The sequence below is a fragment of the Nanorana parkeri genome, unplaced genomic scaffold, assembly GCF_000935625.1.
Source record: "Nanorana parkeri isolate BGI_ZX_2015 unplaced genomic scaffold, ASM93562v1 scaffold4430, whole genome shotgun sequence".
Taxonomy (NCBI): domain Eukaryota; kingdom Metazoa; phylum Chordata; class Amphibia; order Anura; family Dicroglossidae; genus Nanorana; species Nanorana parkeri.
Genome location: NW_017310692.1, coordinates 618 through 14,453, shown reverse-complemented (window position 1 = coordinate 14,453; position 13,836 = coordinate 618). Strand labels below are relative to the sequence as shown.

The 13,836-nt window shown below is 55.5% G+C and overlaps 1 protein-coding gene across 1 annotated transcript in view; it reads right to left on the bottom strand.

Moving 5' to 3' along the window:
- Positions 1–118: 118 nt before the first annotated feature.
- LOC108803908 (integrin alpha-D-like) overlaps positions 119–13,836 on the bottom strand; it is a gene marked incomplete at its 5' end in the record, with an annotated part of 14,265 nt that continues 547 nt past the window's right edge. Inside the window, 18 exons of the mRNA XM_018575702.1 lie at positions 119–277; positions 996–1,106; positions 1,598–1,702; positions 3,825–4,202; positions 4,516–4,647; positions 4,724–4,790; positions 5,978–6,061; positions 6,719–6,798; positions 7,935–8,030; positions 8,104–8,245; positions 8,368–8,475; positions 8,540–8,622; positions 8,699–8,850; positions 9,993–10,147; positions 10,827–10,957; positions 11,531–11,767; positions 13,289–13,414; positions 13,632–13,771. Of these exons, the coding sequence (XP_018431204.1) occupies positions 119–277; positions 996–1,106; positions 1,598–1,702; positions 3,825–4,202; positions 4,516–4,647; positions 4,724–4,790; positions 5,978–6,061; positions 6,719–6,798; positions 7,935–8,030; positions 8,104–8,245; positions 8,368–8,475; positions 8,540–8,622; positions 8,699–8,850; positions 9,993–10,147; positions 10,827–10,957; positions 11,531–11,767; positions 13,289–13,414; positions 13,632–13,771 (2,486 nt within the window). The remainder of the gene's footprint in view (positions 278–995; positions 1,107–1,597; positions 1,703–3,824; positions 4,203–4,515; positions 4,648–4,723; positions 4,791–5,977; positions 6,062–6,718; positions 6,799–7,934; positions 8,031–8,103; positions 8,246–8,367; positions 8,476–8,539; positions 8,623–8,698; positions 8,851–9,992; positions 10,148–10,826; positions 10,958–11,530; positions 11,768–13,288; positions 13,415–13,631; positions 13,772–13,836) is intronic.

The following is a 13,836-nucleotide window of genomic DNA, read 5'->3' as shown; positions in this document are numbered from 1 at the left end:
CCGCTGTGTCTGTGTTTATATACAACGTCTCCTCTGTACAGGAATACAAAAGCTTATTTTTGCATCTAACTGAATAACAATAAAGTTTGTTTTCTACTGAAAGGGCCGTCCCGCCTCTTCACTCCGTCATCCCCGTCCTCGGCTTCATCGCTAGCTGCCGTCTGTGTCCGGTCCTCCGGCCATCGAATCCGACTCCGCCGGGCCCCCCAACATGTCTCGAATCCGACTCCGCCGGGTCCCCCAACATGTCCTTGTACTGACGCTTGAAGAAGCCGAGCTGGAGGGGGGGGGGAGGGGAGACAGTCAGACATTTCTGAAGTTAAAGGGTTAAACATGACAAACAAAATGCGGATATAAGAATTCAAATAGACCTTCCCCTTTAAGGAAAGTGGGCGGTGCTCTGTACACAAAGTCATGTGATCAGAACCCGCGAACACATCGCATAACAGGAAGTGACGGAAAAATATTCATCCCGCCGTCTTCACCACGTTGCCACCGAGACAGGAAGTGAAGGGAAATGGGTTTGATGTAACCAGCAGGGGGCGGCACTGTGCAGGTCGGAGCTCTGTGCTCCTCCGGTGGTAATGTGACCAGCAGGGGGCGGCACTGTGCAGGTCTGAGCTCTGTACTCCTCCGGTGGTGGTGTGACCAGCAGGGGGCGGCACTGTGCAGGTCGGAGCTCTGTACTCCTCCGGTGGTGGTGTGACCAGCAGGGGGCGGCACTGTGCAGGTCTGAGCTCTGTACTCCTCCGGTGGTGGTGTGACCAGCAGGGGGCGGCACTGTGCAGGTCGGGCGCTGTGCATTCTGTGCTGCCTCCAGAGGGTGGCGCTGCATCATTTGGGGGCATAGTCTGGAAAAAATAGCTGGCTCTATAATGGCCCTCCTCCACCCGCGCCCCTCCCCCGGGCTCGCCCTACACTGAGCGGACCTGACCACACACAGCGGGACTCGGTGACGGGTCACATGACCGGTCGGTGTCTGATCTGCCCCTTACCTTATACAGGGCGGCCGTTATCAGTGCCAGGAGCAGCAACCCCCCCACGCTGCTGCCGATGATGACGGGGTAATAGTCATACTCCAGGTGGATCTCCAGCGTGGTCTGCGCCTGCATGACCCCCCCCAGCTCTATACGGGAGGCACGGTGACCCCCCCCAGCTCTATACGGGAGGCACGGTGACCCCCCCCAGCTCTATACGGGAGGCACGGTGACACCAGGTGACCCCCCCAGCTCTATACGGGAGGCCTAGTGACACCAGGTGACCCCCAGCTCTATACTGGAGGCCTAGTGACACCAGGTGACCCCCAGCTCTATACGGCAGGCCTAGTGACACCAGGTTCCCGCAATATACATATTGCCTTCTTGGGGTATCTTAGTGACGGTATTGGACTTGTTTCGGGTTTAGTTTGGGGGGAGGGGTTATGTAGTATCTGGGGGTCGGGGCAGTCAGCAGCCTCTCCGGATCAATACGGTATAATAATTGTGGAACCGGTTGTATGCCGGAACGTGATGTCCACCTGGAGGCGGATTTCCCATGTAGATGACCTCCGGGCCCCAGTGTTCCCCTCCCCCGATAAGACGGTGACGGCGGTGTGTACCTGGGCTCGGATGAAACGTTCTTTCTGTTCCAGGATGTGAGCGTATATCTGAGAATCGTATCTGATCTCCGCCGAGCTCTGCAGGTGAATCTTCTGCTGTCCTGTCTGAGACCAGAGAGAGAGAGGAGGACGTGAGACCACAGAGGTGTCTGGGAGAGGGAGGGCGCCGTGCCATCGTGTCTGGGAGAGAGAGGGAGGGCGCCGTGCCATCGTGTCTGGGAGAGAGAGGGAGGGCGCCGTGCCATCGTGTCTGGGAGAGAGAGGGAGGGCGCCGTGCCATCGTGTCTGGGAGAGAGAGGGAGGGCGCCGTGCCATCGTGTCTGGGAGAGAGAGGGAGGGCGCCGTGCCATCGTGTCTGGGAGAGAGAGGGAGGGCGCCGTGCCATCGTGTCTGGGAGAGAGAGGGAGGGCGCCGTGCCATCGTGTCTGGGAGAGAGAGGGAGGGCGCCGTGCCATCGTGTCTGGGAGAGAGAGGGAGGGCGCCGTGCCATCGTGTCTGGGAGAGAGAGGGAGGGCGCCGTGCCATCGTGTCTGGGAGAGAGAGGGAGGGCGCCGTGCCATCGTGTCTGGGAGAGAGAGGGAGGGCGCCGTGCCATCGTGTCTGGGAGAGAGAGGGAGGGCGCCGTGCCATCGTGTCTGGGAGAGAGAGGGAGGGCGCCGTGCCATCGTGTCTGGGAGAGAGAGGGAGGGCGCCGTGCCATCGTGTCTGGGAGAGAGAGGGAGGGCGCCGTGCCATCGTGTCTGGGAGAGAGAGGGAGGGCGCCGTGCCATCGTGTCTGGGAGAGAGAGGGAGGGCGCCGTGCCATCGTGTCTGGGAGAGAGAGGGAGGGCGCCGTGCCATCGTGTCTGGGAGAGAGAGGGAGGGCGCCGTGCCATCGTGTCTGGGAGAGAGAGGGAGGGCGCCGTGCCATCGTGTCTGGGAGAGAGAGGGAGGGCGCCGTGCCATCGTGTCTGGGAGAGAGAGGGAGGGCGCCGTGCCATCGTGTCTGGGAGAGAGAGGGAGGGCGCCGTGCCATCGTGTCTGGGAGAGAGAGGGAGGGCGCCGTGCCATCGTGTCTGGGAGAGAGAGGGAGGGCGCCGTGCCATCGTGTCTGGGAGAGAGAGGGAGGGCGCCGTGCCATCGTGTCTGGGAGAGAGAGGGAGGGCGCCGTGCCATCGTGTCTGGGAGAGAGAGGGAGGGCGCCGTGCCATCGTGTCTGGGAGAGAGAGGGAGGGCGCCGTGCCATCGTGTCTGGGAGAGAGAGGGAGGGCGCCGTGCCATCGTGTCTGGGAGAGAGAGGGAGGGCGCCGTGCCATCGTGTCTGGGAGAGAGAGGGAGGGCGCCGTGCCATCGTGTCTGGGAGAGAGAGGGAGGGCGCCGTGCCATCGTGTCTGGGAGAGAGAGGGAGGGCGCCGTGCCATCGTGTCTGGGAGAGAGAGGGAGGGCGCCGTGCCATCGTGTCTGGGAGAGAGAGGGAGGGCGCCGTGCCATCGTGTCTGGGAGAGAGAGGGAGGGCGCCGTGCCATCGTGTCTGGGAGAGAGAGGGAGGGCGCCGTGCCATCGTGTCTGGGAGAGAGAGGGAGGGCGCCGTGCCATCGTGTCTGGGAGAGAGAGGGAGGGCGCCGTGCCATCGTGTCTGGGAGAGAGAGGGAGGGCGCCGTGCCATCGTGTCTGGGAGAGAGAGGGAGGGCGCCGTGCCATCGTGTCTGGGAGAGAGAGGGAGGGCGCCGTGCCATCGTGTCTGGGAGAGAGAGGGAGGGCGCCGTGCCATCGTGTCTGGGAGAGAGAGGGAGGGCGCCGTGCCATCGTGTCTGGGAGAGAGAGGGAGGGCGCCGTGCCATCGTGTCTGGGAGAGAGAGGGAGGGCGCCGTGCCATCGTGTCTGGGAGAGAGAGGGAGGGCGCCGTGCCATCGTGTCTGGGAGAGAGAGGGAGGGCGCCGTGCCATCGTGTCTGGGAGAGAGAGGGAGGGCGCCGTGCCATCGTGTCTGGGAGAGAGAGGGAGGGCGCCGTGCCATCGTGTCTGGGAGAGAGAGGGAGGGCGCCGTGCCATCGTGTCTGGGAGAGAGAGGGAGGGCGCCGTGCCATCGTGTCTGGGAGAGAGAGGGAGGGCGCCGTGCCATCGTGTCTGGGAGAGAGAGGGAGGGCGCCGTGCCATCGTGTCTGGGAGAGAGAGGGAGGGCGCCGTGCCGTCGTGTCTGGGAGAGAGAGGGCATGGTGAGGATGGTACTAGGAGAGGTCTACCCCTACCTGGGTGATCCAGTCTTTGGTGACGGACCCGCTGACAGTGAAGTTTAGTGAACGCTGAACCTCCAGATCCCGAATCTCGCACTCCACTCTGACACACCAACCAACCGAGCAGTTCTGAGGAGAGAGAGAGAGAGCTGAAGGCTGCAATGCTGAGAGGAGACTACAGGGGGGTGACATGGAGAACACGGCTCCAGGGGGAATGTGGAAGGGGAGGTCCGAGGGAAGGGGACGGAGGGGACATCTAGGACCATCCTGTAGGAGACACAATGGGATTTGCTGTCTTGGTTTTACCAGAATTGCCTCCTGTCTCCTCAGGACCTCCTGGTAGTCCTTGGCTCCGGGGGTTTCTCCGACCTCCGTACACGTGGAGGCATCTGGCTGCAAGAAAAGAACAGACACGTGGTGGGCCTTCATCCCAATACCCCATTCCGAGTCCTCCCTTTCCACATCTCTACACCTCCCATGGTATCATCTGGGGTCCCCATCCTTCCCCATCTGGGGCCTACAGATCAGACTGACTGAAAACCGTGTGCGGCCTTGTTGCTGCATCCAATTATAGACCACGTGTGTTCATACTGAGTGCAGTCACATGCAGACACAGACTAGGAGGAGAATCTGCAGATCTCATCAAATAATGTCTCCATGACAATAGGGAACAGCAAGTATCGGAGGCGGGTTAAGTGAAGGTGACGTCCTCTGGGATAGGCTTACATACCGTAGAACTTGTGATGTTCCTCGTCTCCCAAAGGGGCGTCTCCCCCAATCTCACTGGTACCATGAGGGTGACGGTGAGAGGAAGCTGCCGCTGGCCCAGATTGATGACCTGAGAAGAGGGAGAAGGGAATGTTTACATGGAGGAAGGTTCCGGGGGTTAGTTCCTTTGCTCTGTCTAGTCTTACCCGGTAGATGTGCCGTATGGTGGAGTCACCGGTGGAGAAGTTCTGGTACTTGCTGGACTCCTCAAGGCTGAAACAAGCAGAGACAATGACTGTCAGCAGCGGGGTACAGCGTGCCTCTCGCCCCTCATTCCCCCAGCCAAGGAAGACCCGTTTGTGGGAGTCGGACACCCCGACATGGACCTCAGCAGTCCCTCTACTTCTCCGGACTAACAGTACCAATAGGAAGCCAACGTCATAGAGGACTCCAAATCCAGTGAGACCGGCAGTGCCCAAGATGATCCCACGCTGCAGATATACAGCTATGAGGACACAGAACAGGAGTTCCCCTACAGGCTGTGCTTGGGGGGAGGGGGAGTCACCCCTCGGCTTATCATGGGGGCGCCTTTCTCCCACCTGTCCGTCGGGACCACCTGCAGCTGCCTAGAGACAGAAGATTGCCACTTAGTGTCTGTGGCTCCTCCACCAAAAAAACCTTCCCAGGGAGTCTTTGCTTAAACTGTAACTCCAAAATCACTTCCTGTGCCTGGCCATTCCTGATATCAGTGCACTTCCTGTGCCTAGGCATTCCTGAGATCAGTGCATCAGTGCACAGGAAGTGCACTGATCTCAGGAATGCCTGGGCACAGGAAGTGCACTGATCTCAGGAATGCCTGGGCACAGGAAGTGCACTGATCTCAGGAATGCCTGGGCACAGGAAGTGCACTGATCTCAAGAATGCCTGGGCACAGGAAGTGCACTGATCTCAGGAATGCCCGGGCACAGGAAGTGCACTGATCTCAGGAATGCCTAGGCACAGGAAGTGCACTGATCTCAGGAATGCCTAGGCACAGGAAGTGCACTGATCTCAGGAATGCCTGGGCACAGGAAGTGCACTGATCTCAGGAATGCCTGGGCACAGGAAGTGCACTGATATCAGGAATGGCTAGGCACAGGAAGTGATTTTGGAGTTACAGTTTAAGCAAAGACTCCCTGGGAAGGTTTTTTTGGTGGAGGAGCCACAGACACTAAGTGGCAATCTTCTGTCTCTAGGCAGCTGCAGGTGGTCCCGACGGACAGGTGGGAGAAAGGCGCCCCCATGATAAGCCGAGGGGTGACTCCCCCTCCCCCCAAGCACAGCCTGTAGGGGAACCTGAACATTCCTGTCTATGGCCAAAGCTGTAGCGGGAGACCACGAGGAACGCTCGGATTATGTGCGTCCTCTCCACGGATCTCCTCCATTGGCTGATTCCCCTCTTCAGTCTCCATGTTCTTCACCTGGTGACTGTAACGTAGACGGCATAGCGGACGCTCAGCCGGGACGAGGACATCATTTGATCCGTATGAGACTGTCTGTTGTCACTGAGAGAGAGAAGGAGGAAACGGGGTTAGAGGTGCTCAGATAACGGCCCCGGGAACATCCAGCAGAGTATATGTGAGAGGCCGCCATAGCATGCCCCTGGGGACAGCCTCGCCTTCAGAGGCTCATCCATGGCCTCCTACAGTGCCCTGCGGGGTATGTAAACACCCCCACGGGAAGATTTACCCTCCTGGTCCTGCTTTGGATTTCCCCCCTTTCTGTCTCCATTACCATGGCAACAAGTCTTCACAGCCGGCCATAGTGGAGCCTCTCCAGAGCACCCCCAAGGCCCATAATCTGGAGCTGCCATCATGTCAATATCCCACTTTCTCCTGAAGCCATGGCTAATCATTGTCCTCATTGGGCTCCTGACTCTCCCGAGAGACCTCAAGGAACCTTCCTGCTCCTCTAGGGCCCGGCTTTCTCATTCTCTGTTCAGTGTTCTGGTGTACAGGTGCACTTTGATGACATCATGAGATTGGACGTGTGTGACCCTCTTATTAGATGAGTATAGTGGGCCTAGGCCCGGCCCATTCTTCTCTCTCCTCTCGTGGTAAGTTGATGAAAGAGCCGCAGCTGAGGACCTACATGAACCCAACTTCCTGGCTTTTACACTATTGATCGCACGGGGCAGAGGCGTGGTCCCGGAGGTCACTTACCTGCTGACGTTGGCCGTCATTGTCAGAGAGTTCCCCAGGGCAGCTGTTGGTGAAACGTGAAAGCTCACCATGAAGACGGCCTGGAAGAGATCACAGAAGAGAAGTGTGAGAGGGAACATCATGGGTACGACTTCCAATGGTGGGCCACTGGTGGTGGGGAGGATTCTGGCCATCATCAGGTTGTACTTTGCCATTCTCACTGTCTGCCTCATGGGGATTTTCTACAGCCCGGCTCAGCCCCCACCACCCTAGTTTTGTGACATTCTGCTCATATCACACCTTCCCTCAGGTACCACCACAGCAACCTCCGTACAGGACCTCCAAGACACCCCTCTCGTGATGTGCAGGGCCCCTTAGGAGAAGTCCTTTCCTCATGGCTGTGCCTGTGCCTGAACCTGAGGGGATCCCCTACACTCCTTTACAGCTTCCGTACCAGAGCCGCTGTACTTAGACCTTTCAGGACTGTTACTTCTGGGTCAGGTTTAGGGTTAAGTTGATGGTTGAGGTAAAATTGAGAGGGGGGGTTATGCTGAGTGTTAGAGGTTTTGGGATAGGCTGAACGTTGGAGGTTGTAGTTACTTTAAACATTGAGAATAAAGTTACGTTTTTTATTGAGAGCTGGAGGATAAGTGCTAATTTGAGGACTGAGTGTTTGTCTCTGGCCCCCTCTCCCGGACGTTCTTGGCCCCATCTCCCGGGCGTCTCTGGCCCCCTCTCCCGGACGTCTCTGGCCCCCTCTCCCGGACGTTCTTGGCCCCATCTCCCGGGCGTCTCTGGCCCCCTCTCCCGGACGTCTCTGGCCCCCTCTCCCGGACGGCTCTGGCCCCCTCTCCTGGACATCTGAGGACGTCTCTTCCCATATACTCATCCAGTAACACAGATGAATTGTTTATTGGATTCTCCTCCTGATTATAGTTAAACTTTAGGATGTCCTGAAGAGTGAAGGAACCGAGAGCGCCATCTTGTGGGCAGAACTATAAATGGATAATGTGACCACAGAAAATACAGGCCGCAGCCCAGGTCTGGTCTAAATCCTCATTCTCCTCTATGGACAGAATATGATCCCATCACCCCATCCCAGATCCCATCACCGTCCTACTTTGTGCCCTTGGAGAAGAATTTGGTGGTGAATCATTTTCCGGGTTCCCTCTGCCTGGTGTTCACGACTCTCTCACACAGCAACACTCTCACTCTCTAGCAGTCTCTCTCTTCTTACCGCGGTGTTGGGTCTCAGAAGCGGTCTGTTCACTCCACAGTTCACCACTCTCTGATCTTCCAGCGAGGCGCATGAAATGGCCACTTTCTTGTTACTCTACAAGACAAATGACATTAGATGACATCTCCTTCACCGTGCAGAGGGCCCGGACAAGTGACACCACCATTACCTCCACGAGAGACACCAGGCGATACGATAGGCCAGGGGGGAAGGGGACGAGAACACGGGTGTTGTATGAATCTTCACCTTCGTTCATGACAGAGACCGTCACATTGACATCAAGAGATACCCCGACCACCAGCTGCTTGACACTGTCCAGCAGAGAAAAGAGACAGTCAGGCTGATTTCACGAGACATCCGAATCACTGGCTGTCACCAACAGACAACACCTTCAATGGTCAGACTAATGACAGACCGAGGGTCTCCATCTCACCCTGTGAAGGTGATGTTCACACTCAGATTGTCCCGACACACCCCGTCACCACCACAATTCTTCTCAAATGGGACCTGTGGAGGAAGATCTGAGGATACATGACTAGGTCTGTGACGGGCAATGCTGCGCACAGTGCGTGGGGCTTCGTACCTCTGCAGAGTGGATGGATGACGAGTCCTCGCTCAGCACGGGAACTCCAACGAGGAAGAAACTGATAGAGACTCGGAGAGCGGACAGAGAGTCCTCCACACACTCCTGGGGACAGAGACGGGACAGGTGAGAGCCGCGGCCTCCTCGTCTGTATATCATCTTCTCATAGACACTTACTCACCGGAAGCTGGAAGAAATGGTCCACACACACATGCCCCGGCGCAAGAGGCACGGTGGCGTTCAAGGTGCGCCCAGCATTGGAGAAGAGGGCCCGGGTGTTGGTACGGCCAGCGTCCAGGAGTAGAGAGTATGTCACCTGACCAAAATCCTCCACTGAAAGAGAATATGAGAAGACTTCAGGCCTCCAGCTGAACACACGGCTTCCATACATGTGTTGTAGCTGCTTTACCACCGTCTTGTGATTCCTCCCTACTAAAGCAATGTGTGGTGGCCTGCAATACCGCTGGCCACCACTGGAAGGAGACACATATCTAGAGGGCTGTACACACTCCGGCAGATACAATTCTGACATGCAATCTGCTGCACTCTAAGGGCCAAGTGATTACCACACACTTCCCCGATTCCTCAAGCTATCTTGCGAGCTATGTTCCTGATGTTATCCCTTTTCCCATTGCCCGTACACCCCACACACATCAGAGACATGAATTAGGGTCGCCTGCCACCACCTGCAGTTTGTCTTGTACATTCTAAATGTTGGACATATGTCTAAACTAGGGATGCACCGATACCGATACCGAGTATTTGGGTGAGTACTCGTACTCGCCCAAATGCTCCGATACCTAGCACGAGTACTTCCTGTATCAGGAAGCCGGGCAGCTCGTCATTACACGCTGCCCGGTTTCCTGATTGGCCCGGAAACAGCTCCATGCTCTCTCGTCACTTGTGATGAGGGAGCATGGAGCCGACTTCCCGGTAAATCAGGAAGCGGGGTAACGTGTAATGACGCGCTGCACAGCTTCCCGATTGGCCAGAAAGCTAGCCAATCCGGAAGCCGGGTGCTGTGTAATGACGCAGCGCCCGGCATTCTGATTGGCCGGGAAGCCGGCGCCATGCTCCCTCGTCATCTCATGAATCATAATATTGAGAAACTGACCTAAAATCATTAGTTTGTATTGCTTTAGAAAAAATGTGACCTGTCTCTTTAAGAAAAAGTATCGGTAATTGGTATCGGCGAGTACTTGATCAAAAGTATCGGTACTCGTACTCGGTCTTAAAAAAAGTGGTATCGGTGCATCCCTAGTCTAAACCATTGACCACTGAACTAAGGAAACATCTGTAATGGGGGAGAGGATCTGTGATGTCATGCCCCCTTTATATCCCAACGTTAAACGTGTGTTTGTTTAATGCTTCAGTACTATTGGATACAGCAGCTATAAGATCCCCGTCTGCGACCCCCCTGATTGTCACAGGAAGTGACGCGTCTTCCCGTCGTCTCCCGACCTCCCCTGGCTCACCTGTCACCGCAATGTTTTTCTTGTAGCTGTAGAGACAGACGGCGAGTTTCGTCAAGCTTCCCACTTTGCGCTGCTCGGAGCACTCGTAGACGGAGAGGGGAATCTCGCTGGGATCGAAGGTCATGCTGATTGAGACATCCAGAACCGGGCGAGACCTACAAGAGGGTCAGAGATTCGGAACAGGCTTGTCTGGAGGTCCTTGGTGTTGATGTACCCATTATACTGGCTCATTGTACAGTGCGGTGCAGTTTGGGCTGAGGTCGGAGTCAGTGCACCAGCCACACCAGGTGTAAGCAGTGCCATGCCAGGTATGTTTCCATGACCAGAAGACATATATGGTGACGGGTGTGAGGAAGGAGCTGCAGAGACGCCTCTGTCCCCTCATTCTGGGTTCTTCTCACCCCTGAGAGAAGAGCAGTGATTGGACAGCAACATACAGGGGTGTAGCTGCAGGTTATCCCCCAACCCCAGGACATCGAGATGTGATCAATGGGAGACAACGATCTACAATCCCCTTTAGATTGATCAACAACTTAGGCCAGGCTCTCACGCTACAACGTTGCGGGTACATCTAGAGGAGATTGTACAGGTCAGTGCCAGGGTCGGTTTTTTGTGGAGCAGGAAAGGCTTCATGATTGATTTAGGGACCCAGTAGGTGGAAGGTGATTGGAATATTGTCCCATGGAGCTTTCCCTGGTGTCTCCACCACTGAACCTTGCAATCTAATAAAGTCACCATCAATAACATAGAGTCCAGTCTGGAGGTGACGGTCAGGTGGAGGCGATGAGGTCACACCGCCATCTAAAGAGATAAAATAACTTTCTTCATTTTCACCTCATTATCAGGACTCTTCCTTCTCCTCCCACCGCCAGATCCGGCAGGTTGTCCCCCGTCAGGTCCAGATTTCCACTCAGTGACCTCCCAAAGTACTTGATACCACCACCGACCTGCCGACCAGCAATGCGCTGTGGAAAGAAAAGGAACCATCAATGAAGACATCTCAGAAAAGAGGAACCGGACCTAATAGGGCCGGTGGTGGCATAAGGGGGAACTTGAAGAGCCGCAGGAGAGCCGCGGGAGAGAATCAGCGGTGCCAACGAAGCCGGCGCTAGAGGAAGTGAGGCGGCAGCGGAGGGAGCAGAGCCGCATAAGCCGATGCCTCCTCTATAGCACCGGCTCCTGTCACAGGCGGAGTGATACCAAATGCCTGTGAGGTACCCATAGTGAAAGCGCGCTTCGCCCTTTCTGGTTACCATATTGCTCTTGGAAAGGTGCGGCACCCCTGATCACCCGATTCTTAACTTTGCCATTTTGGATTATTTAATTTGGATTTGCATTAACTTTGGAATAAAAAAATAAATAAGACCTAGTGTGTTTTTTTGATCCCAGAAATATATAAGACGCTAAGACAGTGTCTTATTTTCGGGGAAACACGGTAGATGGGGGGACACAAAGAGTAGCTGACACCTGAACCAATCGGCTTCAGCTGTGGGCATTTAGTTTTTAGCACACAGACTGTCAGAAGAAAAGACGATTACCTGTATATATGAAGTTCTGAAGCTCTCATCCTGACCCGGGAAGATGTAGATGGCCCCCTGATAGTTGTCCTCACATGGGGCACCAACAGCCAGGTCCGGCAGGTCGTCTCCAGTCAGATCTGGTAGAATGGAGATGGAAGAACCAAAATAGCCCACAGGTTGGCGGGGGTCACCTTGGAGGGTCTCTGGACATGCCATAGTAACAAGTGGCCCTCCGGAGTTCCAAAAGTTCCTGACCTGTAGCGAAAAAGAAATGAACTCTAGGCTGCCAGATGCTGGTTATAAGGCAGTGACAAATAATAATGAAACTGGAACAATGTTATAGATCCCATAGAAGTTCTCTCTCTACATACATTTTAGCATCCCAGGCCTCAATCCTTCTTGGTAAATAACTGATTACAGATGCATTGAGCTGCACCAGGACAGTCACAGGCAGGGCAGCCATCAGGGGGGTATGGCCGATACTCATGTAAGGGGCCCAGTCAGCCTGGGGGGCCCACCCGGGTCCCTTACATGACTATCGGCCGACGGCGAGGGGGGGGAGGCGGAGTCCTGGCCCTAGCAGCACAGGGCCCCAGTATTGCCGCTCCAGCGGCTTTGAGACAAGCTAGGGCCCCATCAGCGACGCTGCTCGTCTGATATCAGACTGGCCGGAGGTGACATCACGTTAGTGACGTGATGTCACTTCTGGCCGGTCCAGCGGCAGACGAGGCCATGTGTGCAGGTAAGAGGAGCTAGGAAGGAAAGGAGGGAGGCGAGGGATGCAGTACAAAACACAAAAATTCCCCAGCCTCAACCTGCCAGCCAGCCTGCAACCAAACAAGTAGCCCTGTCAACAGTATGCGTTAAAATCAGAGGTTTTAGTTGCACAAACTTTTGGCCAAAAATATGTAGAAGCCGCACGGCCGCGCAAAGGCACCTCCGCAAAGTGTGGTCCTAACTCTATGTATCCGAGTCTCCAAGTGTGAGCATATTAATGAAGTCGATAAATTGCATGCAGGTGTACCTGGAGGTAGCCAACTCCTCCTAATAAGGTGGGAGGGATGCAGCCCTGACCAGCCCACCTGAGATCCCTTCAGAGCCCACCATAGACAGTCTCAGATGGGCTGTGCCGCATCTATGGTGGGCTCTGCAGGGTCATTCTCAGGTCGGTCCTGCGTCCAGCGCGTCACTAAGCCCTGCGTCCAGCGCGTCACTAAGCCCTGCGTCCAGGGCGTCACTAAGCCCTGCGTCCAGCGCGTCACTAAGCCCTGCGTCCAGCGCATCACTAAGCCCTGCGTCCAGCGGCGCGGTGGGGGGCCCAGCCTAAAGCCGTGTAAGGGGCCCCAAAATTTCTGATGGCTGCCCTGGTCACAGGTACCCATAGCTTTGGAGGACTCCACACATAAATAAGCAGTCATGGAAAACACTCTGAGACCAAGAGATGGAAGAAGGGTACTCGGCATGTAATAAGGGTTGAGGAACCCCCAAGTAACCGGGAAGTGGATGTGTACATGTTTAGGGTCTTTCTGTGACCACTGAAGATGGAAGGAAACATTCAGGAGGCCACAACGGGCTTTAGTGGTCTTTGCTGTATTTCGGGGGCCAGAAGATGGAACAATGATTGTGGATTATAACTGTTCAATATCTCCCAATCAGGCAGATTTATTCATCGGATAAAACCAACAGACTTTCTGGAATCTTTCCTCATACTATCATCAAATAAATACAGAGGGTTACAATATCATGGATTAGCAGTCTAGGCTTTACCTCGGTGACGGGACACAGGTAGACTTGCCCACCTGGAGCTTCTGGAGAGTAATATGTTGGAGCACCAACCACAAGGAGAGAGTGTGTGGAATTCACATGGAGAACGCTTAGCACCGACCCGAAGTATGACCCAATCTAAGAAGACAGATTGCACAAGTGAAGACCCCAGTTCAGTGTGCAGGAGTCTCAGTTGTTCTTCCCATTCGTCTCCTCCCCCTCCATTCCAGGAAACATCCTGACAATCCCACCAACGTCTACTTCTCTTCAATCTTGTGTCAATGAGTCTGTCTGTATCTGTGGTCCATTATCTCACCAACCTCTGGACCTCCCACCCAATGCAGCCCTCTGTCACCTTGTCTGCAGTGAATGCAGCCACCTGGCTCCACTCTGATGTTTCTGGGTTCTTCTTGTAGATGAAGACACTGCCCAGATGTTGGTATCTTGGTGCACCAATGGCCAATGTATCCCACTGCACCTGCTGGACTGCGTAACCTACGGCAAGAGAAGAGAAGAGGCATTGCAGAGGCAGAGCTATACTTTCAAAAATAGCAAAGCAT